The following is a 23,640-nucleotide window of genomic DNA, read 5'->3' as shown; positions in this document are numbered from 1 at the left end:
AATTAGCCAAGACGGGCCATAATCAAGTGTTATCTCGTCAATGAGTTCTGAGATCTGAGCCCCAGTGAGTTCTGAGCCCCAAGGCACTACCCATCCCTGCTAGAAAGAGCAGAATGAATGGTTTTCCCCTTCAGGGCCCAACAAATTAGACAGAGGCCCCATCAGTGCACAACACCCTCCCTAAATGGACAGGGAGAAGAGCTCATACCTAGCAACCTCTGGTCCAGGACGCGTGACCACAACACGGCACAGTCAAAGGGAACCCACAACCAAGTTGGCAAGCCTCACACGGAACCTACGTGGCTGCTTTCATTCATTCAAGCGCTGATGGCTTAAAGAACAGAACAGAAAATGGGTTGCTAAGTGCAGAAGCAGAAGGAGAAAAGGAAGTTGGATGCAGACTTCCTTTTCTCCCACAGAACCATGGAGCCAGATTACACCCAGAAGAAAAGACTGGAGAACGAAGCAGCAGGCTGAGTGGTTCCTCTCCTGTGGTTGAGAACCCAGAAAGTACACCACAGGAATGAAGGGCTTGTATAAAGCTGGTGTAAAATCTGACGACTGTCCAGTGAATAACATTCCCATGACCTGGGTACCAGGGCAAAAAGGCACGAAAAGAACTCAATGTTCCAGGAAAGATGCAAAGTAGGACTCCATATACCTACCTGTTATTTTCTTTTAAAACTTGTGACAGCTGGGGCACCAGGGTGGCTCAGTGGGTTAAAGCCTCTGCCTTTGGCTCAGGTCATGATCCCAGGGTCCTGGGATCGAGCCTCACATCGGGGTCTCTGCTCTGCAGGGAGCCTGCTTCCCCCTCTCTCTCTGCCTGCCTCTCTGCCTACCCTGTGATCTCTGTCTGTCAAATAAATAAATAAAATCTTAAAAAAAAAAAAAAAACTTTCTTTAAAAAAAAACCAAAAACTTGTGACATCTGAGATTAACTCAAATACGCAGAATATTACAGAAAATAATAGGAGCGTATGTGATATGGTGAGTGCTGTGAAATGTATAAGCCTGACAATTCACAGACCTGTACCCCTGGGGCTAGTAATACATTATATGTTAATAAAAATCTAAAAAGAAAATAAAAAATAATAGGCACCCAGGAATTTAAAGCAATATGAACATTTTGCTGTATTTAACCATTTTCTTAAATTAAGCATTTTATTTTTATTTTTTTCCCACCTACAGAGAAATTACAGGAATATTCCAATGATGTTCATCCACTGAAAGGAAGGAAATCCTGTCATTTGAAACATGGATGGACCTTGAGGGCATTCTGGTAAGTGACAAGTCGCACAGAGAAAGGCAAATACTGTATGATCTTGCTTAGATGTTTTATCCAGTAAAACCAAACTCCTAGAAACAGTCTGGTAGTTGCCAGAGGAGGAAGGTGGGGGTGAGGTACAGGAAACGGATGCAGGTGGTCGAAGGGTACAAACTTCGGACTGTACGATAAGTTCTGGGGATGTAATATACAGTGTAGTGACCATAGTTAAAACTACAAAAGCTGCTGCTAAGCAAATCTTTTTTTTTTTTTTAAAAGATTTTATTTATTTATTTGATAGAGATCACAAGTAGGCAGAGAGGCAGGCAGAGAGAGAGAAAGGGAAGCAGGCTCCCTGCTGAGCAGATAGCCTAATGTGGGGCTCGATCCCAGGACTCTGGGATCATGACCTGAGCCCAAGGCAGAGGCTTTAACCCACTAAGCCACCCAGGTGCCCCTGCTAAGCAAATCTTAAAAGTTTCATCACAAGGGCGCCTGGGTGGCTCAGTGGATTAAGACTCTGCTTTCAGTTCAGGTCATGATCTCAGAGTCCTGGGATCGAGCCCCACATCGGGCTCTCTGCTCAGCAGGAAGCCTGTTTCCCTGTCTCTCTGCCTGCCTCTCTGCCCACTTGTGGTCTCTGTCAAATTAAAAAAAAAAAAAAAAATCTTAAAAAAAAAAGTTCTCATCACAAGAAAAAAGACCACATGAGGTCTGAGTAATAACTAAACTTAATGCAGTAATTATTTTGCAATACATACATCTGTCAAATCATTATGTAGCATATTTTCAATTTATGCAATGTTATAGGGCAGGTGTAGCTCAGTACAACCGGAAAAATGCCATAACATTTATAAACACCATAAAATACGGTATCAGCATGAAAAAAGAACATTACAGTGAAATCACAAATAGTCACCCACTGTCAACATTCTGCCACATGTCCTCTCTAGACATGTGTACTTAATACATACATTTCTTTTTCTTCCTAAACCACCTGACAGTAGTTGCAATGGTTATGACCCTTTTTCTCAGAAATGTGTATTTTCTAAGAACAAAACATTCCTTTATGACCAGCCCATTATTGATGATTTTTTTTAGAAGATGCAATACTGGGGTACCTGGTGGCTCAGTCGGTTAAGCATTTGCCTTCGGCTCAGGTCATGATCCTGGGGTCCTGGAATTGAGCCACAGGTTGAAGCCACTGCTTCTCCCTCTCCCTCTGCCTGCCACTCCCCCTGCTTGGGTGCTCACTCTTTCTCTGTCAAAAAATAAGCAAAACCTTTAAAGATGCAATACTGCTAACAGTATTCAGATCTTCCCAAGTCCCCTTTAGAGCAATCCTCTCCCCTCCAATCGGGCCCCAATCCTGCACCAGATGCCACATGTCTTCAGCCACCTTATCACCTTCTCCTGGAAGGGTTCCAGAGCCTTTCTCTGTCATATGCAGCCGTAATGGGGGTGAAGGGCACAGGCCCTCTGTTCTGTGGGAGGCCCCCCGATTTCTGTCCATCTGATCATCTGTCCATGCTCTGACCAATGTCTGTATTACAGGCAGGATGCCCCCAGGAGGGTGCGGGTCCTTGGCAGGACTCCCTAGGAGACACCTGGCATCGGTCTCCTCCAGGGCCAGTGACGTCACATAGGACGGCTACATGCTCAAGCTAACGTCAGGGCTCTTTGTCCCTGAGACAGACCTTGTCTATGTGGAGATCCCAGACTGTGCAAGTCTTTGGTTGCCCAGCAGGCTTGCACCTGGTGATGAGTCAGGCACTTCCACAGGGGTTGCACAGTGAAGGTTTTCCAACTTCATCCTTCCCTCTGTGTGTTGGTCAGCATTGTACTGGAGAGAGGAACTTCCCCTTCCCCCATTTCTAACCAGCTTCTATGCCCTTTAACACGTGTCCCGTGGTTCCTGGGCACCCTGCACTTTGTGGCACAGATTTCTGGGTTCTTCTTGTACTTTCCCTGCCCCAGGCCTGCCACTGATCCTGTCTTCAGGGAGCCCTTGGTTCCTTTTAGTAGGTAAAACAATTCCTAACCAGGATATGGATACAAGATGTGTTCACTGCTACTGGGGTGTCACTGCTCCTTGCTGCCTGCAACAGATGCAGCGAGGAAACCAGTGTGTGTGTGTGTGTGTGTGTGTGTGTGTGTGTGTGTGAGAGAGAGAGAGTGTGTGTGTGAGAGAGAGAGAGAGAGAGTGTGTGTGTGTGTGAGAGAGAGAGAAAAAGAGAGAGACAGAGAGTGTGTGTGTGTGTGTGTTTATTCCAATTCCAATATACACCCCTGGCCTCCCCCAGTCCATATTTGCATCTTCTATCTTTTACAGTGAGACTCCTAGATCCCAAATAGACCAACAGAGTTACCCATTTTCTCAATCTGAAAATGCACACAAACAATTTCAGAATTTTTAAAGCCAATGCACCTTCTGATGTTCATTTTAAAAGGCTTCCTCCGGATGCCGTGTCAATAATTGCCCATCCAGGGTCAAGAACAGAAGCAGACACCAGTCAGGAGTCTGGCACAACAGCACAGCGGAGACACGGTCTGCAAAAGCAGACCCAGCGCACAGCGGCCTCAAGCCTCTTCTACTATTGCCTCTCGGGGCGGCGTGAGCCCAAAGGCACAGGGTGTGCGAAAGGAAGAGAAATGCAAAAGGCCAGACGGAAGGCAGAGAAAGAAACAAACACAAACATGTCTGCTATCTTGCCACTGCTGTGTTAAAAAGAACAGGAAACTCACACAACATCTGTACCTAGAGCACTAACCAAACAGCAACGATCCCGATAAAAACACGGGCATGATGACGGGGGCTGTAAGGAAGGCTGCTGAGTTAGCGCAACAAGACTAAAAAGCAAAACGCATGAAAGCCAGAGGGAACTGCGTGACGGCACTTCTAAAACACGGCGCATGGCCGGGGAGCCCAGAGGAAGAGCCTGGGGTGAGTGGGCACCATGGACACGCCAAGACAGAAGAACAGAGCTGACCCCCCTTTCCGCTGGCATTCCCCTGGGTGCTGAGCACATGCAAGCTACTTCCCATCACAGAATCGCCTGCAAAAGGAGGGCAGGAGTCATTTATTAAACACTACGATTAAGTAGGAATTAGAAGCTCTCCCATAACAAGAGCATACACACTCTAACCAAGTTATCATTTGGTTCCATTCGTCTGAGGCAGAAATGAGGCTCCGAGTAACTTCCAGTCAGACAGCGGGTACTCGGTACAGGTGCGACACAATCCCAAGTGTGCGGGCCCCACTCACACAGGGTGGAGGGGAGAAGGACAGGTGCACAATGCCAGGCCAGCCAAAGACACAAGAAGCAGCAGGAAAGGGCCAGGCTCCGTGTCCTCAGCAGCCTGGGCCTGAGCTCTGAGTTCATGAGAAAGCATCACCGAAAACCACAGGGCCAACAAACAGCCCCCCGGTGGCCAACGGCTGGTGAGTGAAGACCTACCCCAAGCACCTAAAGCGGTTTTGTGCGGAGTAGGAAGACTGCTGGAGAGGTGCAGAAGAGGAAGTCACGGGCACAGACTTCGCTCAGCAGGAGTGGAGGCTGAGGGCATGGAAGGGAAGCGCCAGAGCAGAGACTGTACCACCACAAAGGCCACAGCGGCAACCGGACATGTGAGAGCCGGGATTAAGTTCTGGTGGCAAAGCCAGACTTGCCACACCTCTGCCAGAGGAAATGCGGTCTTGATTTATGCACTGTTAGAGGGTGCAGCCCGGAAAAACGAGACGTCCTTTCAAAATGAACACGAGAAATGGATGCTGCCCCAAAAAGGAGGTCGGGGGTCTGAGGTCAGCTTAAGAAAAATGCCAAAAGATACAGAGACACGTGTGCCTTTGTCACATCCTGTGTTACTTTCTTCAGTGTGCCTGGAAAGATCTGAATGGCACCTGTACTGGCTGGTTTACTTCTCGGTCTTATCTTCTCCAGCCCTAGAACACCTTTGCCCCCAAAGCCGGCCGTGGATCACTGAGATCTTAGATTTGATGGGGCCACAGCCTGAGACTCGACCCAATGTTAAGTCCCTCTGCCACCTCCTCACCCTCCGTGACGGCTTTGAAAAGGTAGCTTTTGGGGTTCTGGCAACAAAGGAACCTACTGTAAGAAGGCCTTCAGTGTCTCAATCCGGGAATATATCCGAGATTGGTGACTCCAATAAAATGAAAAGAACTTGGAATGACCGTTACTATTCTTTAGATAACTGGTCATGAGACTTCTTTGCAAATACAAAGACATTCTAAGTAGACCAACCCGGGTTTCAGGGCGAATGCTCTTTTCTCAAGAAACCCTAGAAAAGAAGAGACATTCAAGTTCCTCTGAGCTGGGTATTTAATGGCACAGGGCCTTTGTGGGAGCAGCACAGCAGAGAGAGCCATGGACCGACCCCCCCTTCCCCAAGTGCTCTGTTCTTCCTGCATCTGTTCCAGGGCAACAGCACGAATGTTCTCCCTAAGGTACTCAGAATTCGTCGGTGAGCAAGGACTCACTGGGCATGACTATGTCCATGGTGATATGTGGGACATGGGGGATTCTAAGGTAAAAAAGACAAGGTCCCTGTCCTCAAAGCGCTTACAGCCCAGTGGAGGAGGCCAAGACAATGACACTAATGACTCAGAGACAGAGCAGACTGCATACAGGTAATGGCTAGGCTATGGCAGTTGTTCCCATTTGAAGGGAGGACGACCCAGGCTGGGGAACCAGCACAAGCAGATACTAGAGTCTTTCGAGTTCCCAGCTCATTATGAAGGGGAGCAGACCACTGTCCCTGGAACACAGAGCCCAGCCGGCATCAGGGAAAGGACGTCCTTGCAGACTTGATTCTGTGGTGCTGGCAGGGAGGGCTGGGGGGGGGGTGGGGGGGTGGGGGAGCTGTGTTTTAATGTCCTTGGGGCTGTCCTCTGCACAGAGTGGTCCTGATGACCTGCAAAGGCTCAAGTGCTGGGGTGGGAAGGGCTAGCTGTGACCTTAGCAGAGCAGAACCCCCTGCTGCCGACCCCAGCAGGAATGCAAGCGGTGGGGAGGAAGCCCCAGAGCAGCGGGGCCCACACCCTGGCACAAGCGAGCAGTTTTGGTGCTGGGTGCGAGCTTGCCCCACTCCCCCTCCGCTGCTCCTCACTCTTCACTCTGGGATCAGAGCCGCTTTCTCACTGGGGTCCGCGGGCCCCTGGCCAGTTATCCAACCTCCGTGGCCCTTAGCTCCTCATCCGCTGGGGACACCTGTGCCAGGGTATGGTTAGCTGCCAATCTCCCCAAACGACTGCCCGGCCCCAGATGGGAGTCCGGTGCTCACTGGGCTGAGCAACCTCATCCTCACAGCCCTGTGAGATGGGCTCCATGATGCCCCGTGTCACTGAGGAGGAAACTGTGTGACAGAGAAGTTATGCAACTCGTCCAAGGTGGATGTGTTACCCGCCAGGATGAGCCCAGGCGGTCTGCCTCCAAAACTCACATCCTTTTTTTTTTTTTTTTAAAGATTTCATTCAACTATTTGAGAGAGAAAGTGATAGCAAAAGATCGAGTGGGAGGAGGAGCAGAGTGGGAAGGAGAAGCAGGCTCCCCACTGAGCAGGGAGCCTGATGCGGGACTAGATCTCAGGACCCTGGGATCACGATCTGAGCCAAAGGCAGATGCTTAACTAAAAGCCGCCCAGGCACCCCCAAAACTCACATTTTAAATGCTATCCCACAGTCTCTCAAAAGTGAACAACATGTAACTGTCTGGCAGGATTGAGGCCCGGCAAGCACTGTGCTCAGAGGACTAGCACACAGACGGCGCAGGTCTGTGTTGGCTTCATGGGGTAAAGGAGTGTGACTCAAACAAAGTCCACCAGGAACGCTTCAAACCCAACAGTAAGAAAACAACTCAGTTAACAATGGGCCCTAGACCTTAACAGGCACCGCACCAAAGAGGATATGTAGATGGAAAATAAGTGCATGGAAAGGGTCTCCACATATGTCACCGGAGACGTGCAAATCAAAACAGGGTACTGGTGCCCGCCTATTATGATGGCGAAAATCTGGAACACTGACAATCCCAAATGTTGGCAGGAACATGGAGCAAGAGGAATGCTCATTCACTGCGACCAGGAATGCGAACACACAGGGGTCCTGGGAGGGCAGTCTCTTACCAAAGGAAACATACTGTTTCCACACCATCCGGCAATGGTGCTCCTTCGTATTTCCCCAAAGGACTTGAAAACTCATGTTGACGCACAAACTGCACGTAGCTATTTACAGCAGCTTTGCTTACAATCGCCAAAACTCGGAGGCAACCAAGAAGTCCTTCAGGAGGGAAATGGAGAAGCTGTGGTACACCGAGACAACGGGATAGCACTAAAACGAAATGAGCCATCCAGCTACAAAAAGGTGTGGAAGAATCCCAAATGTATACGACCAAGTGAAAGAAGCCAATGGGAACAGGCTGTACGGCTCCAACTCCATGAGACTGTGGAAAAGGCCAAAGTACAGACACAGGAAAACCAGCAGTGGTTGCCAGGGGTGTGGGGGTAGGGCTCGAATAAGCACAGCACAGAGGACTTTCTGGGTAGCGAAAATACTCTGCACGACACCATAATGATGGACACATGTCACTCACGGTTCTTCCAAGCTCACGGAATACACGACTCTTGTGGGGGATGATGTTGATGAGGGGGAGGGCCAGGCATGGGGGGGGCAGGGGCTATCTAGCAGATCTCCCGACCTCCCGTCAGTTTCGCTTTGAACAAAAAAACGCTCTAAAAAAGTAAAGCCTTCATTACAACATGCAAGCATGTGTGCGTATCTGTGCACACCCAGGAGCTGTTAACCCTGGTCCGAACGACAGCAGGGGAAGGAAGGCATTCAGCGCAGGGGCAGGTGGCATTTCCTTCTGTGGGCCCCCCTCTGGGGCCCAGGCCAGGCCTGCCCAGAACTGCAGCTTTCACAGACACATCCACCGTAGAAGGGGCTTCCTGCTGGTGGGTGATGAGCGCCAACTGCTGGCCGCCCTCCCCCCAGGACCAGGCTTCCACGGCTGTTTGCGCCCACCCCTTCCTCTCCACCCCAGGCTAGGCCAGGCTTCCAAAGTGCCCACAAAGCCACTGCCCCCCACTCCCAACAGAGCCGCTGCCGGAGACCAGCTTGGGTCCTTCCCAGAGGGGCTCCCGCGTCCCAGGAGAGGCAAGCGAGCCCCCACGTGCTCACAGAGCACCTGGCGGTGGCCCCCAGTTAACTCTAATAAGCCATCTACCCAAAGTACCATGGCAGAGTCCAGGAGCCCTATAACCATCCCCGTCCTTCCAGGGCCACAGAGACCATCGGTCCCCCAAGTTCCCTGCAGTCGCCCCTGACTAGCGTCTCCGCAAGGCCAGGCCATTCTCACGGTGCACCTGGGGTGAGGTTTTAAAATGCCTCCCAGATTACATCGCATAGACCTAAAAGCCCTCTGACCGCTAAGAATGTTCTGGATGAACTTGACCATCCAAACGCCGCAGGCACGCCACGACCGGGCCACTGCCCACCTCTCACATGGGCACCCTCACTCTTCCCCCTCCTTCCACAGGCCCCAGGAACCTGGACTCTGTCCTCTTCCCCCGAGAAACCACGTCCGCTTTTCCCCAAGAGGCTTCACACAGGCTGAAGGACAACTCAGGCCTAAAGCCGTCCCCAATGGCCCCCACTGGCTGAGGTTCCCCCACTCCAGAACACTTGTAACAGCCAGCAGCAGGTTGCAGTCCCTGGGAAGCCATTCCCCTACCCCCAGGCCGGGCCGCAAGCTGCCCGCCTTCTTCAGCCAGAGCTCCTGGTGCACTGGACTGGCCCGACAGAGCACCAGAAGGATGAGAAGGCGACTTCCTTGGGGTCAAGAGGTGCGAAAGAGTCACGACCTTAAGAAGAGGCATGACCCACAGCGTCCAAGTCAGGAGGGGGCTGGAGGGCATCTGGTAACTAATTTTAGTCCACCGTCCTCCCGTTGCAAGGCTGACAGTGGGTCTCAGCCAGATGCCCTCCGGACACACGTGCTCCACACAGGGGCTCCTCACTAGGAAGCAGTAACAGTGTTCCTTCCCTTCTTCACACGGTACCAGCTTTCCGCTCGGGAATTCACTGTGTGCGACAAAGGAAACCGAAAGCATAAAGGCTTAGGGAGACTGAAAAGGAAGGATGCCTTGCTGTGAAGAAGGATTTCAACATCATCAGACTCTCCTTCCTCTAAGGGACACGGCGGGAGGGACAGGAGCCTCGTGAGCCACTCCTGGGTCTGAGCCTCCTAGGCCCGTCTCAGGAGCACCTAAGCAGGAGGGGGAGCTGGGGAGAAGCTCGAGGCCTCTCATCTCAGCTGTGCTGGTTGATGGCTCAACACGACATTGCAAAACACCTCCAGACTGCAGAAGCCTAATGTACCCCACCTGCGGTGCCAACCAGCACATACGAAACTGGAAGCTGGCCTCCTTCCACATACTCTCTCACTTGACAGGCATCATTTTCTGTTTTGCAAAGAAAACCTGGTCAAAGGAGAGGTGAGCCTCCCCGAATGAGGGAACAGAACTTCTCTGCTTTCTGAAACCCTAAGAACTTTACACGTGATCATCGAATGCGCAGCACATGTTAACATTTAAAAGAAAGGCTTTCGAAAAAACATCTTTACAGTTCCCAATAGATATTTGCTAGTTTTGCTCGTTAACCAAACTTAAGCAAACTTAAGAGAGGAAAATGTCAGGTTTTTTTTGTTTGTTTTGTTTTTGTTTTTTTAATTTCAGCTTAAAACACATACAAAGAAATAGTTAAGATAGCCTGGGGATGGGGGAGATTTCATAAGGCAATGATAACCAGCTGAGACATTTTGGGCTCCCTAAGATCAGATACACCCAAAAGCACGAGTAGGTAGGCTGGAAAGAATGAGCAGCCCCTGAACACTGCGAAGGGTTACAGCCAGAGCCCAGAACCATACCTTGTGAAATCTCGGTGCAAATAAGGAACTACAAACCAAAACAGTGAGATGCTGTTTTAATGAGAACAGCGAAGAGAAAACTCTGAAAACATCAAGCGTGAGTAAAGCAGTGGGGCAGGCCAGCTCCCCTCCCTTGCTGGTAAGAGCGTCAGGTGATATTCCGGGAGCGCCTGCAAGTACATTTTACGTTTGGAATGTGCCCACTCTGTGCTCCTCTGACTGCCAATTCCACCCTCCCGTTTGACCCTGGAGCAACGGGTCTCCAAGTGCGGTCTGGAACCTGAGACTCTCCCAGGAAGGTTGTGATGGTAAGCCTATTTTCACAGTAACACGAGGTTTTATTTGCCTTCTTAGTCTCATTCTCTTATGAGCTTATACAGTGGAGTTTCTAGAGGCTACTCACATGGGATATTACCACATGAATAAAAAGCAGATGTGAGAGTCAGTGGTCTATTAAGCCAGACAGTAAGAAGATTTGGTACAAGTGAAAAACAATGCCACTCTTACAAAGTTCTTGTCTTTGAAGTTGTTTTTAAAAATATGTATGTTGACTTACCTTAAATTGTTTTTTAATTTCCCCAGTTTTAGTTTTCAACATGAAAAATACCAACAGATACAATCCACAAAGAAAAGTTCTTTGGAATCTTTAAGAGAATTTACGAGTGTGAAATGTAAAGGGGTCGCGAGACCAAAAAGTCCGAGAACCACTGATCTAGAGAAACACATTTTACATGAGGAAGCACGTCCAAGGACACTCCTGAACCACTGCGTACAGTAGGAAAATGCAGAATGAACGTACCTGACCCCTAACAGAATGGTTAATTGAACTGGGGCGTAGTCATACTGTGGAAAATTACTCCACGCCTAAAAAGAATGAGGCAGATCTACATGCACCAACATGAAAAGATCTCCAGGACACACTGCAGATAAATGCACAAATTGCAAGCAAGTAATACACGGCATAATATTTTGTTAAAAATTTAATAATAATAAAATACAAGTAAAATCCCGTTTTTCCACAGGGACCCAGAGCGGCCTAAAACACTAACAAACAGTAAAGGTAGTTACCTCTGAGAAAGAGACCAAGGGTAGGTGTGTCCAAAAAGGGGCAGGGCTTTAATTTTCTTACTGCCCGAACTTGAACACAGACACACACACAAACAGACTTACAGACACGTGGCAAATTAAAATTTTGTATGGAGGAAGCTGCCTCCACTATCATACCAGTGGCAGGTGGTAGGACCGACTTGGGCTGGTTGGAGCAGGCCACAGCCTGTCTCACTGGCCATAACCTGTCCCATCTGTGGAGGCACTGAGGCAACAGACAGCCTATTCATCCTTCCTCCTGGAGTATTCACTGCTTTCCAAACCAATTTTGAAGTTGTAATTCTTCTCAGAACCCATTTATAATCAATTACAACTTCCTGTAATCACAAAGACAGTAGTCATAGCAGTGATCAAAATACAGAAGGTTCAGTAGCCTTAATAACACCCCGAAATGTAGCAATGTATGGGTTCTTATAACTAGCAAAAAGAAATGTGTCCAGGGGTTGAGATAACCTGACAAGTTCCCAATAGGATCCCAGTAAGGGACCTGTTGGTAATGATCATCTTCCTATAATTCAGTAGCATTCTAAATATTCACTGTATTGTAAGGAATTTATCTGCAACAATCTGAGCTAGGCAAGTGGGATACTTCAACTACGAGCTATGCCTTGGACTCCTTGCTCATGGTTCCATTATTCCCTGATTTTATTTATTTAATTTACCCAGGTGTCTCCTTATATCTAGAAACAAGCCAGGATGAAAGCAGTAACAGGATGGTGTGGTATTTTATGAGAATTAATAGAACACTGGAACAATACAAACAGCTCTAAAACAGGCTAAGTCACGTAAGAGTTCATAATAAAAAAACCACTGTAGACCCATGGGTAAGTAACAGATACCTCAGCAAAGAACAATAGAGAAATTATCAGCTTAAGCCTTGGCTTACACCATCAGAAGACCAAAGCAGACTAAAGAGGTAAATGTTAAAATCATCGAAGATAATTAGAAGAAAACTAAATGGATGTTTAACTGTCCTAAGGAGGAGCTACACTGGTCTAATGAAAACGGAATTGAAGAAATAAAAAAATGAGAAGATGGGACTGTTTTGACAACTTAAAATAATACCTGCTCATCAAAACCAACCACAGCCACAATTCAAAGATAACTGACAACTGGAAAGGAAGGTATCTGCCATAAAGGACAGTCCCCAAGTATGTGAAACTATGTTAGCTCTTAGTTAATAAAATCCACTGAGAAACCAACAACCCCTTTGAAAGACAAGCAAAAGACATGAACAATTCAGAGAATTATGCAAATGGTAAAAGTACATATGGAAAAACGTTCAATGCCGTAACCGAATAAATGTGACCTGAAATGATGGCGGATCTTTATCCATCTACTAAACTGTCAAGGACAGTCACCACCTGCTGTGGACAGAAGGGAATGGGCTCTCTTCCTGCTGGTGAAAGTGGTGGGAACGATCCTTCTGGAGGGTGGCCTGCCATACCGGAGTGTGAAAATGTGCACATCGGCCTCATAATTACATACATGATTTGCTGAAATACTGAAATCTTCATAGGGAAGAGGGTTCTGTTCAGGTATATTCCCCACAGTGCTATTTATATCAGCGAAAACACTGTGAAAGGGCTACATTTTGATACTCCGATTCAATGTTCAATTTTGTAGACAACAAAAAGCAAGTTTAAGAATATGGTAAGGTTGGGGGCGGGGGATGCCTGGGTAGCTCAGTCTGTTGGGCGTCTCTGCCTTCTGCTCAGTCATGATCCCAGGGTCCTGGGATCAAGCACCATATTAGGCTCCCTGCCCACAGGGAGGCTGCTCTCCTTCTCCAACCTGCTTGTGCTCTCTCTCACTATCTCTCTCACTATCTCTAATAAAAATAAATAAAATCTTAAAAAAAAAAAGAATATGGTAAGATGGCTCTGATTTAATGTTTGATTTTTGTTAAGAAGTAGAAGCTGTCAGCTATCTATACATAAAAAGCCTCGGGGGGAAATACACCAAGCTGTAACAGTGGCTATCTCTAGTGGTGAGAAAAAGCAATCCAAGGAAACAATTGGCAGAAGAAGAGGGGCTTATGTGTTTTTTTTTTTTTAAAAGGATTTTGCTAATCCAAACTTGGAATCTGCAAACGTTCCAAGATGTACTTTCATTTTTTGCTAGTGGTGGAAATTCCATCTATTAGGAAAGAACAGACTTTCTCCCAGTTTCATTTTCCTTTCTTCTTTTTTTCTTGGGGCATGGGTGGGGAGACACAGGAAAGGGGGTAATCATCAAACAGGGCTCTTCTATTTACTAGGTCTCTTCAAGTCAGGGGACAGGGTACGCTGAAACCAAAGAAAGAATGCCTTCCCGTCAACTGCACACGGGGGTTCCTTTTTTTCCACCTCCTCGCCAACTTGTTATTTTTTTGTTTCTCTGATTTTAGCCATTGTGGCAGGTACAAGGTAATGCCTCATCGTGGTTTTTATTTGCCCTTCCCCGATGCTGAGTGATGCTGACTGAGCATGTTTTCATGTGTCTGTTGGCCACATGGATGTCTTCTTTGAAGAAATGTCAGTTCATGTCTTCTGCCCATTTTTAATCAGACTGTTCTTTTTGAGGGGTGTTGAGTTGTATAAATTCTTCATGTATTTTGGATATTAACCTCTTAACAGATATATCATTTGCAAAGATATTTGCAAATATCTTCTCCCATTCGGCACGCTTTTTGTTTTGTTGATGGTTTTCTTGTCTGAGCAAAAGCTTCTTATTTTGATGTAATCCCAATAGTTTATTCTTGCTTTTATTTCCCTTGCCTTAGGAGACATACCTATGGCTGATGTCAAAGAAGTCACTGCCTATGTTCTGTTCAAGAATTTTTATTATTTCAGGTCTCCCATTTAGGTCTTTAATCCATTTTGAGCTTATTTTTGTGGATGGTGTTAGAAATTGGCTCAGTTTCACTCTTTTGCACATAGCTGTCTAGTTTTCCCACCACCATTTATTGAAGACCTTGTCTTTTCCCCATTGTAAAACTGACACAGTTGCTATGCGCAACAGTATGGAGGGTCCTCCAAAAACTAAAAATAAAAGTGTCATATGATCCAATAATTCCACTATTGAGTATCTGCCCAAAGAAAACAAAAACAATAATTTGAAAAGATATACGTACCCCTATGTTTACTACAGCATCGTTTACAATAATTAAGTTATAGAAGCAACCCATGCGTTCACCAACAGATGAATGGATAAAGATGCGCGTGCGCGTGCACACACACACACACACACAGGAATATTATGTAGCCATAAGAAAGGAAGAGCTCTTACCCCTTATGACAACATGGATGCACCTGGCTAAGTTCATTAAGCTAAGTGAAATAAATCGGACCAAGAAAGACAAATGCCCTAGACTTCACTCAGATGTGAAATCTAAAAAACAAAGGAATAAACAAAAAGAAGAACACACCTATAAATACAGAAAACAAACTGTTGCCAGAGAGAAAGGGGTTGGGGGGAGTGGCAAAATGGGTGAAGGGGAATGGGAGACAGGGTTCCAGTTATGGAATGAATAAGTCATGGGAAGAGAAGGTACAACACAGGGAATACAGTCAATGATGCTGTAATTGCAAATCACTATGTTGTACACCTGAAACTAACATAACACTGTCAACTCTACTCAAATAAAAAAATTAAAAAAAAAAAAAAAAGAAAAAGAAAACAGACCAAATGCTGCTTGGGTAAGTTCTAGTTATTTTATTTTCTTTATTTTATCTTTTTAAAGATTTTATTTATTTATTTGACAGAGAGAAAGAGAGCATGTGCACAAGCAAGGGGAACAGCAGGCAGAGGGAGAGGGAGAAGCAGGCTCCCTGCTGGACAGAGAGCCCCATGTGGCGCTCGATCCTAGGACCCTTGGATCACGACCTGGGACGATGGCAGACGCTTAACCCACTGAGCCACCCAGAGCCCCAAGTTCTAGTTATTTAAAAAAAAAACTGATCTCATCATTACTAAATGTTTGCTTATCTTCTCTCAACTCATATTCCTTGCTCTATTATTGTTATTCTAACCAGTTCCAATGACACTATAGAGGGTTTCCAAATATTTTTGACAATTTTTTTCTTACAATTTTTTTTTTAAGATTTTATTTATTTATTTGACATGGAGAGAGAGATCACAAGTAGGTGGAGAGGCAGGCAGAGAGAGAGAGGAGGAAGAAGGCTCCCCACTGAGCAGAGAGCCCAACGCAGGGCTCGATCCCAGGACCCTGGGATCATGACCTGAGCTGAAAGCAGAGGCTTTAACCCACTGAACCACCCAGGTGCCCCCAATTTTTGACAATTTTTAAAAGACTAACTCTTTGAAGATCCATAAAATTCCATTTTGCAGATATTATAATAATTGACACTCAGGACCAGTCCTATCACATGGCTGATAATCCGCTCATCCACACATTGTTGAATGTCTACTATGTATCAAGTTTTATGCTGGAAACTAGGGATAGAGCAGTCAACCAGCCAGAGGACAGATGGTTCCTGCCCTCAATGAACTTAGAGTGTGGTGGGGAGACAGTAACTGCAATTTACGGTTAAGAGCTTAGAAGGAACCCTACAGTGTGTTATGAGACTACTTGAGTCTAATAAATGTTGCAATCTTTTTCTGGGAAGAGGCTCATCCTTAAAACTGAAAGCACATTGCAGTGCCTCTCCCGATCTTCTGACAAAGTAACACCAAGAGGGAGTTAGCAGTGGAGGCATACAAGGTGTTTTGTTTTGTTTTTTTTTTTTTGTACTTATTTCCAATAATAATTCAGGAATCCAAAACTATCCTGGAAAATATTTCATCCTGGAAGCTGATACTGGTCTCTTCTTCCCTTTCAATGTTGAGAGGAGGGAAGTATTTACAAAGACTTATGTACAAACAAGGCTTGTGTGTAACGGCAGAAAGCTGGAAAGAACCAGAAATGGGCCTCACTGAGAGAGTGCTTCGATGAACTATGGCGAGAACATTCTACGCTCTTCAAGAACACGGATGGAGTCAGAGAAGGACAAATACCCTACGATTTCATTCATATGTGGAGTTTAAGAAACACAGACACAAGGAGACAAACAAAAAAGACATTCTTAAATACAGAGGAGAAACTGGCGCTGTCAAGAGGTGGGGTGGGTGAGGGGCCGGGTGAAGGGGTGAGTAACGGATGCAAGTGCTGAATCCTTACAGCGTTCACCGGAGACTAACACGCCACTGCAAGTTAATCACACTTCAGTTAGAAAAACAGCCAATAATGCCCATGTCCTAACATGGAAGGCTCTCCAAAACACCCCAAGTGGGAAAAAGCAAACCATTAAGTTTGACTCACTTTGTTTTCTAAAAGAACATGTATACATGGCATACTAACAAACGAAAGGGACCGTTAAGGCTGTACCAAGCATCCATAGTGGTTACCTCCGGCAAAGGGCGAAGGAGGCTCAGGCACCATTTATCACAAGAATGTATTTAGGTACTATCTGTACAATAAAAATACCAGGGTAAAAAAGAAAAAAAAAAAGTCACAAAAATTAACCCAGAAAAACCGTACCCTTCAGTAGCCTCTCCCGAGTGCAGGAGACACAAAGGAACTGGAAGCAGCTGTGGAAGCAGCTGCAGTTGTCACCTGTTCTTTGGCTTGGGGGGAGGGAGAGGGAGGGAGAGGGAGACTGGCTAACCACTACCCTGTAAAACTAACTGTGGAGCCAAGAACTGTGGGCGCTTGCCAAGGAGGTGGGGGGCTGCAGGGAGCAAAGGCTCCCAGGGCAAGACAAAACACCCTTTCCCAGGGGTCTGCCGGCTGTGCCACTGCTCGTTCCGTCCAGCCACACTGGCTCCGGGCAAGAAGCATCCTGGCAGAAGGCAGGGGCTCTCCTCTTCCAAGGCCTCCTGACATGCCAGGTCAGGGCAGCAGAGAAGCAAAGCCGTCCCTCAGAAGGAAACCATCAGCATCAGACCCTGAACAGTCCTGAGCCGACCCTGCCAAAGACTCCCAGAACATGAATCCCACTCATGTTGAAAGGCAGCACACTTAGGGCATCTGTTTCTTCAATAGTTTGGATAAATCTGCTTAAAGTCTTGGAGCTTAAAGGCCATGCAGTCTACCCATGCTGCTATTCTCCTTTGTTTGTTTGTATTTTAAGTAGGCTTCACTGCCAGCGTGGAGCCCAATGCGGGGTTCAAACTCACAACCGTGAGATGGAGAGCCGGGCATCACGGACTGAGCCAGCCAGGCACCCCTATTTATGCTTGTTTTCTAAACAGAGTTGCCCCCCACCTATCTCCTCACCTCTCCCTGGGGGCAGGTATATGCAAATGAGGGTCCTTCCGTGGCACCGAACTTTGTCCCCCTCCCACACTGGCAACACACATGTGTTCTTCGAGCCACAGGGAATGACGGTCACTGCCCTACATAGTAGAGCCCTTCAGTCCTACAAACACAGCTCCCTCCTCGTCACAAAGACTGCAAAAGGGAATCTGAGGTACTTGGAATATAACCTACCCTTGTAAGTCAAGTGGGGCAGCTTGGCTCCCTCCCATGATGACTGGTATCCGAGAATGCTATTATTGGGAGGAGATGGCAGGAAGGAATCCGTGACTGGACATGACTTGTGTTCTTAAATGACCCGGGTAGCCCAGCGACTGGGAAGTGTCCCTCTCCATATCAGGAACCCCTGCCTCTAGCTGGTGAATTCCAGGTACTGGGTGGGAGCTGGCAACCTTAGCATCTGGACCTGGCTTCCTGTCTTCCATGCTTCCCCTTGCCCGCAATGCCCCTGCTCCCTCTGAGCCCAGCCACAGTCCAGGGGACCACTCCAGAGAGTCCTTAATGGGCTCCAGCGTTTCCTTTGCTATGTTTTTATTGAGCACTTGTTGTGGACAAGACATGAGGCAAGGCGAGGGGTGAGCAAAAGGGAGGGCTGGTGACACCGAGCGTCAGTCCCCCCTTCTCTGGCTCCCATCCCTGTCTTGCCCGTCCAGTCATGAGGACACCAAATTTAAAACTCCCTTGTTTTTTTCTCCACACCCAACTTGCCCACTGGGGGGCTGGGGCTGGAGTGTTTGAGGCAAGCCGAGCAGAAGTATCAGGCCTCACGAGACCAGACCATATTTTAATTCTTACATCGTTTCAATGGTCAGGAGCTCCAAAAGCCTTCCAAACACTCCCAGCAACAACTCAGGGCTTAGAAGAGTCCCCTCAGTGACTCCTTCCAGAATGTTTCTGCTTGTAATTCTCCCCCATCGCAGGGCAGTCAGGATCAACAAGCAGTCCCAGCCCCAGGCTGCTGCAAAGGCTACCAGAGTTGCTTTGAACTTGACTGCGGGCACCACACCCTCTCTGGTCTTCTGCACCTCATCATTTCTATGATGACCCACAACCTGCCAGCAGACAGCGAGGCAGAGCCCCTTTTGCTCCCCACCCCCGCAGCAATCCTCCCCAGTGCTGGCAGCCCCACACCAGCGCCCACCACGCCAGGCCACATCTGCTGCTGCAGGGGGTGTGGGGGGCAAAATCTCTGTGGCATGGGCTCTGCCTGCAGCCCCCATCCCTCCATGCCAGCACCCAGGAGGGCCTAAATAACAGTCCTTCACTGCCCCACCTGTGAGTCTCTGAGGCCTGGGCAGCGTCTGTCCCTCTTTTCTAAGAGAAGCCCAGTGGGCTGAACTAGTGAGAAAACGGGCCAAAGACCAAGGAGAAGACTTTAATATAAACCCCAGTCGATTTTATCGTGAGGTCTCTCTCCAATCTTCCACACTCTGCTTCCGTACACGTGTACTTTTTTAATTCCAAAAAGTCTGTGCAAATTTTCAGATTTGGTAGAACTCTTTCTTTAAAAGAAAAATGTTTCCTTAAAGTAAAAATTGTCACCCATTTACGACTTGGATCCTATTTTATAGACTACTAAGTTCATGGAAAGTTTAGTTTTCAGAAACTGGAAAACAAAAAGTTATTTTAGGCTTAAGAGGATATCATATCACAATCAACACATTTTGATGTATACCAGGATATCAATGTCAGAGGAAAATTGGTATCTGTAGCCACTAAAGGTGATTTTCACATTTTGTATACACATGCCCACAGCGATGGAAAAGCAGTGAGATTTACTGCACCCTCTTCCCTAGCAGCACCTCTGGACTGACCTGATTCCCCATTTTCCTTTCCCCACATGACCATGCCTGCTCCTAAAGCCCCACAGCCACATGGCATCCCATGCCCTGCTGCTTTGGCTCGCACTGCACCATATATCTGGAACCCTTTTTCAGAGTTCCCTTCGAACTCTTCTCCTGCTCATGACTGTTACCCCGAGTCAGAAGCCACCCCTCCCTCTGCTTTCCATGGCACCCAGCTGCACACCTGACACTGCCCAGATGCCATGAGTCCTGCAAGAGGAGGTTATGACTATCTTTTCTGCTCAATCATCCTCCAAGGGGCAGGTTCTCTGTCCTATAAGGGTCTGACGTCCTCTGCCAAGAACAGCCATCATGCACACCAGGCTCAACAAACGTCAATGATGCCCAAACCTACCACCTCTTGTTCACTCGACAAGCCTTACAGAAGGGTTTCCATGTGCCGTACAAGACACCAGCTTCTAGGGAGCAATAGAATACGGAGTAACTCATAAGCAAGGGAGCCACGTAAACAAGTTATGATGCAACGTGCAAAGTGCAACCTGGAAAGAATATTCGAGGCACCAGCAAGGTGGGGAGGGCTTCTCATGAGGGAGGAGGAAGCCAGGTTTTAAGTGTGCAGGCCTGTCTCACACGTGCTCGGGGCCAGCGCTCCTGACTGAAGTGGTGGAGGACAGCTCCACTGAATCACTCCCCTCTCTCTTTGTTGTTACTGTTCTCCTTCATCGCCGCTGCTTGTTCTTGTTTTCACCTAAAAGCTGACACTGCACAAAGTTCAATGCTGCCTGACATGACTCCTTGCATGAATTTATGTACCTCTCTTCTCCTCCTTACTCTCTCTCTTTCTGGCACTATCTAAAAAGCACTCCACCTAATAGGTGTTCCCCAGTGCAGCTGGGATCCCCCGTGCCTACCCTCCCTGCAGAAGCCCGTGAGAATAAGGGGAGTCAGCTTCACAGTCCCCGCCAACCCTCAGCGGCTGGGCGCTTGGAGCCTGACACTGTCTTGTCACTGAACCACGTGTTGCTGGACATCACCGGTCAGCACGTCTGTCCTAGCCCCCAGATGAAGGGTAAACTCTTGCAGGGCAGGAAGAAGACCATGCCTGGACATCCTCTCATGTCCCACTCAACACACAGCAGTGCTCTGCACCTAGCATAAGCTCAGATTGCTGCTGGATAAACCGACTCCCAATCCCAGCCGAACGCCCCTCTGGCAGCCCATCAACTTGATTGTGTTGAGAAGGCTTCTGCCTCCGGAATGCCCCTACTATGCGGGTGGACATTAAGCTTGATCACAGGAGGTAACCAACTCCCTCCTCCTGGCATCAGAGGCCCAAGACCACTGCCTCTCCATGATGGGGACCATGCCTCATTTGCTCTTGGGTCCTCAGTGCCTAGCACAGGCTCCAGGCCACAGCTGGTCTTCAAAGAACATTTGCAGAAGGAGAGACTATCTCCAGGACCCCAGCTACTTGGTGGTTTTCCTTTCTACCAGAAGTCCCAACTCCTTGCCAGCTGGAAGGCGGAAGAAGAAACTGCATGACTCTGCCTGCCCAAAGACCAAAAAAAAAAAAAAAAAAAAAAAAAAAAAAACCCCAATCACTTGTTTTCCACAAGGAATTTGGCAACTTCCTGCCAAGTGGAACAATTTAGTGCTGTAGATCACAAAATCAAGCTCACCATAAGCTGTTTCTAACCAACTCCTTCTGCAACTTTAGAAGTCCCATCAAAATACCACCATTCTCAGGGCGCTTGGGTGGCTCAGGTCTCAGGTTCTTGATTTCAGCTCAGGTGGTGATCTCAGGGTCATGAGATGGAGCCCTGTGTCAGGCTCCGCACTCGGGGGGGGGGGTCCTGCTGGAGAGTCTCTCTTCTTCTCCTTCTGCTTCTCCCCTCTGCAGGCACCACCATTTTCCAGTCACTCAGGTCTGCAGCCTTTCCAACAACTCTGGTCAATATCTGCCCTTCTTGACCTATTAAAAACTAGGTACCCAAAGGCCGCTTATTGTTCCTTGATCTCTTAGAAATCATCCTCTCCCATCCTTCCCCTTCAAATCTTGGCCCCCACATATGCATAAGACCTCATTTAATGCCCCTTCATCTGGCATCTGGCCTCCCTAGTTCCACTTCCCTCCTTGACCCTAGACCCTACATGTTACCATCAGGTTTATTAAGCACTGCTTTCAACAGGTCCATCCTCTGCTCAAACAATAACTTCGCACTCTGAAAATCATCAAGTCTGTACTCCTCTGTTCTAACAGACTGGACCATAGTCATGCTCCTATTCCAAGAACCGTGACTAACTCTCCTGCCTCAGCAGGGACGGTCACCGTATCTCTCCTTCCAGGAACATGTAACATTCTGTTGAAATCTCAAAATCTTAGCAAAGGTCTCACCTTTGCTTATCCAAATCCCACCTGTGCTCCAGGGCTCAGGACCAGTACAATTTCTCATAGAAGCTTTCCCCAAGGTCCATTGCCACCCACCTCTCTTCTCTCGTACTGAACAGGCTATAGCTGTCCCGTTGACTCAAAAGCATCCTCTCCTGTGTTGTAAGTCAGAACAGCTGATGAGATAGACCAGTCTTATTAACCACGTGATCCTACCCCAAACACTTTCGCACCTCAGAAGTGTTATTATTATGCGTAAAGGATAGTCTACATGATGGGGACTTGTTCATCCCACATTCATAACAACACCATCCGGGTGGAGGATTCTGGTATTATCCCTCTAATACCTGCCAGGTGCAGTCATTTCCCAGCATTCATGACCCCGCAGAGCTGAAGTCTCAACCAGTATCAAAGTGAGGTAATGAAGGGAGAACACACATTTCATGGAGTACTTTTCTGCACATCTTCCATTCAGCCACTCAGGAACTTCTCTGCTCCAAATTTCGAGGTAATTACACAAATGCAAGGGTGAGAGGGAAGGGAATACGAGACCGTTGTTTTCGACAAATCTGATGGCAAGGGCGCTGGTTCTAAGAGCCGGACATGAACGCTAAGCCACACTCAGGATCAGTGGGGAAGCAGGCAGAAGAACTGAGCAGTAGGGATGCAAACAGGATCCACAGGGGTATAAAACGAACCACGTGGGCAAAGAATATACATACAGCTGGGGTTTCCTTTCTTCCCAACGTTCACGCCCATCGCAGCCTGAGAGGGCTTCCAGGGGCGCGCAATAAAATCTCTTTCCAGCAGACCTGGGCTCCTCGGATAACGCCCGCTCGCGCCGGCCGGCCCCACCCCGCCCCTCCGGCACCGGCCTTACCGATCGAGATTTCCTGCGCGAAGGCCAGCGAGATGAGCAGCAGGGGCAGACCCACGGCGATGCACGTGACCATCTTATCCACTGCCAGCTCCAGCCGCAGCCCCTTGAACTTGGGCTCCGAGGGCTCCTTCAGCAAGAAGTCCGAGAACACGTACTCGGTGGCCAGGTGGGCGATAGCCATGGCTGCGGCGCGCCGGGGTCAGCCCGACAGGCTCTGGAGGGCAGGCCCGGGTACCGCGCCTTCGCCGTCACCTGCCGCGCCCGCGGCTTTCGCTTTCCCTTTCCCGGCTCCCCGGTTGCTCACACATCCCCTCCCCGACCCCCAGCCTTTGTGTCGGGGCTCCCGGCTCCCGACGAGCCACAGCACCGTCGCCGCAGCTCCCGCCGTGCGCCCGGGCGCAGGAGCTCTCGCGCTCGCTCGTCCGCCGCCGACCCGCCCCCGCGCTCTCGCCCAGTACGGGTTCCCGGCTGCGCGCGCCGCTCGCCGCCTCGCCAGCGTCCCCAGGCGCGAGAGGCAGGCGCTCCGGCGCCCCCCTCCGCCCCCCCCCGGGGCCCGCCCCCCCCCCCCCCCCGCCCCGCCCCGCCCGCGCTCCGCTCGCCCCGCTGCTCTCTTCCGGGACCCTGGGCGAGCCCGAGAGCCCGGGCGCGTGGAGTTGCCGGAAACCGCGGTGACGCGGGCGGGTGGGCACCGCCCCGTGCGGGGTCCCTGGGATCCGCCTCCGCGGAAGCATCTTCGCACTCAGCAGTACCTCCGAATTGCTCGCGACCCCCTCGGCCTCAGCCTCCCCCGTTCCTAGCCCAGGATTTTTGCTAATCATTTCTGAAAGCGGCTTTTCACCCTGTGTACTGGACGGTACCCCTTGACGCTCCGCTAACAACTCTACACGGTGGAACCAGCTTAAAAGGAGCTGCAAACGCTTCAAAGGGCAATGGCCGCCATAAAAGCCAGTCCAAG

General features: G+C 48.8%; 1 protein-coding gene across 1 annotated transcript in view; it reads right to left on the bottom strand.

The window, feature by feature from the left end:
• PANX1 (pannexin 1) overlaps window positions 1–22,875 on the bottom strand; it is a 44,017-nt gene extending 21,142 nt beyond the window's left edge. The window contains exon 1 of the mRNA XM_059412805.1: window positions 22,686–22,875. Coding sequence (XP_059268788.1) covers window positions 22,686–22,866 — 181 coding nt within the window. The 5' untranslated portion in view covers window positions 22,867–22,875. The remainder of the gene's footprint in view (window positions 1–22,685) is intronic.
• Between the last annotated feature and the right edge of the window lie 765 nt (window positions 22,876–23,640).

Source organism: Mustela nigripes, chromosome 1 (genome assembly GCF_022355385.1).
Source record: "Mustela nigripes isolate SB6536 chromosome 1, MUSNIG.SB6536, whole genome shotgun sequence".
NCBI lineage: Eukaryota > Metazoa > Chordata > Mammalia > Carnivora > Mustelidae > Mustela > Mustela nigripes.
This window is presented reverse-complemented; position numbering and strand designations above follow the sequence as displayed.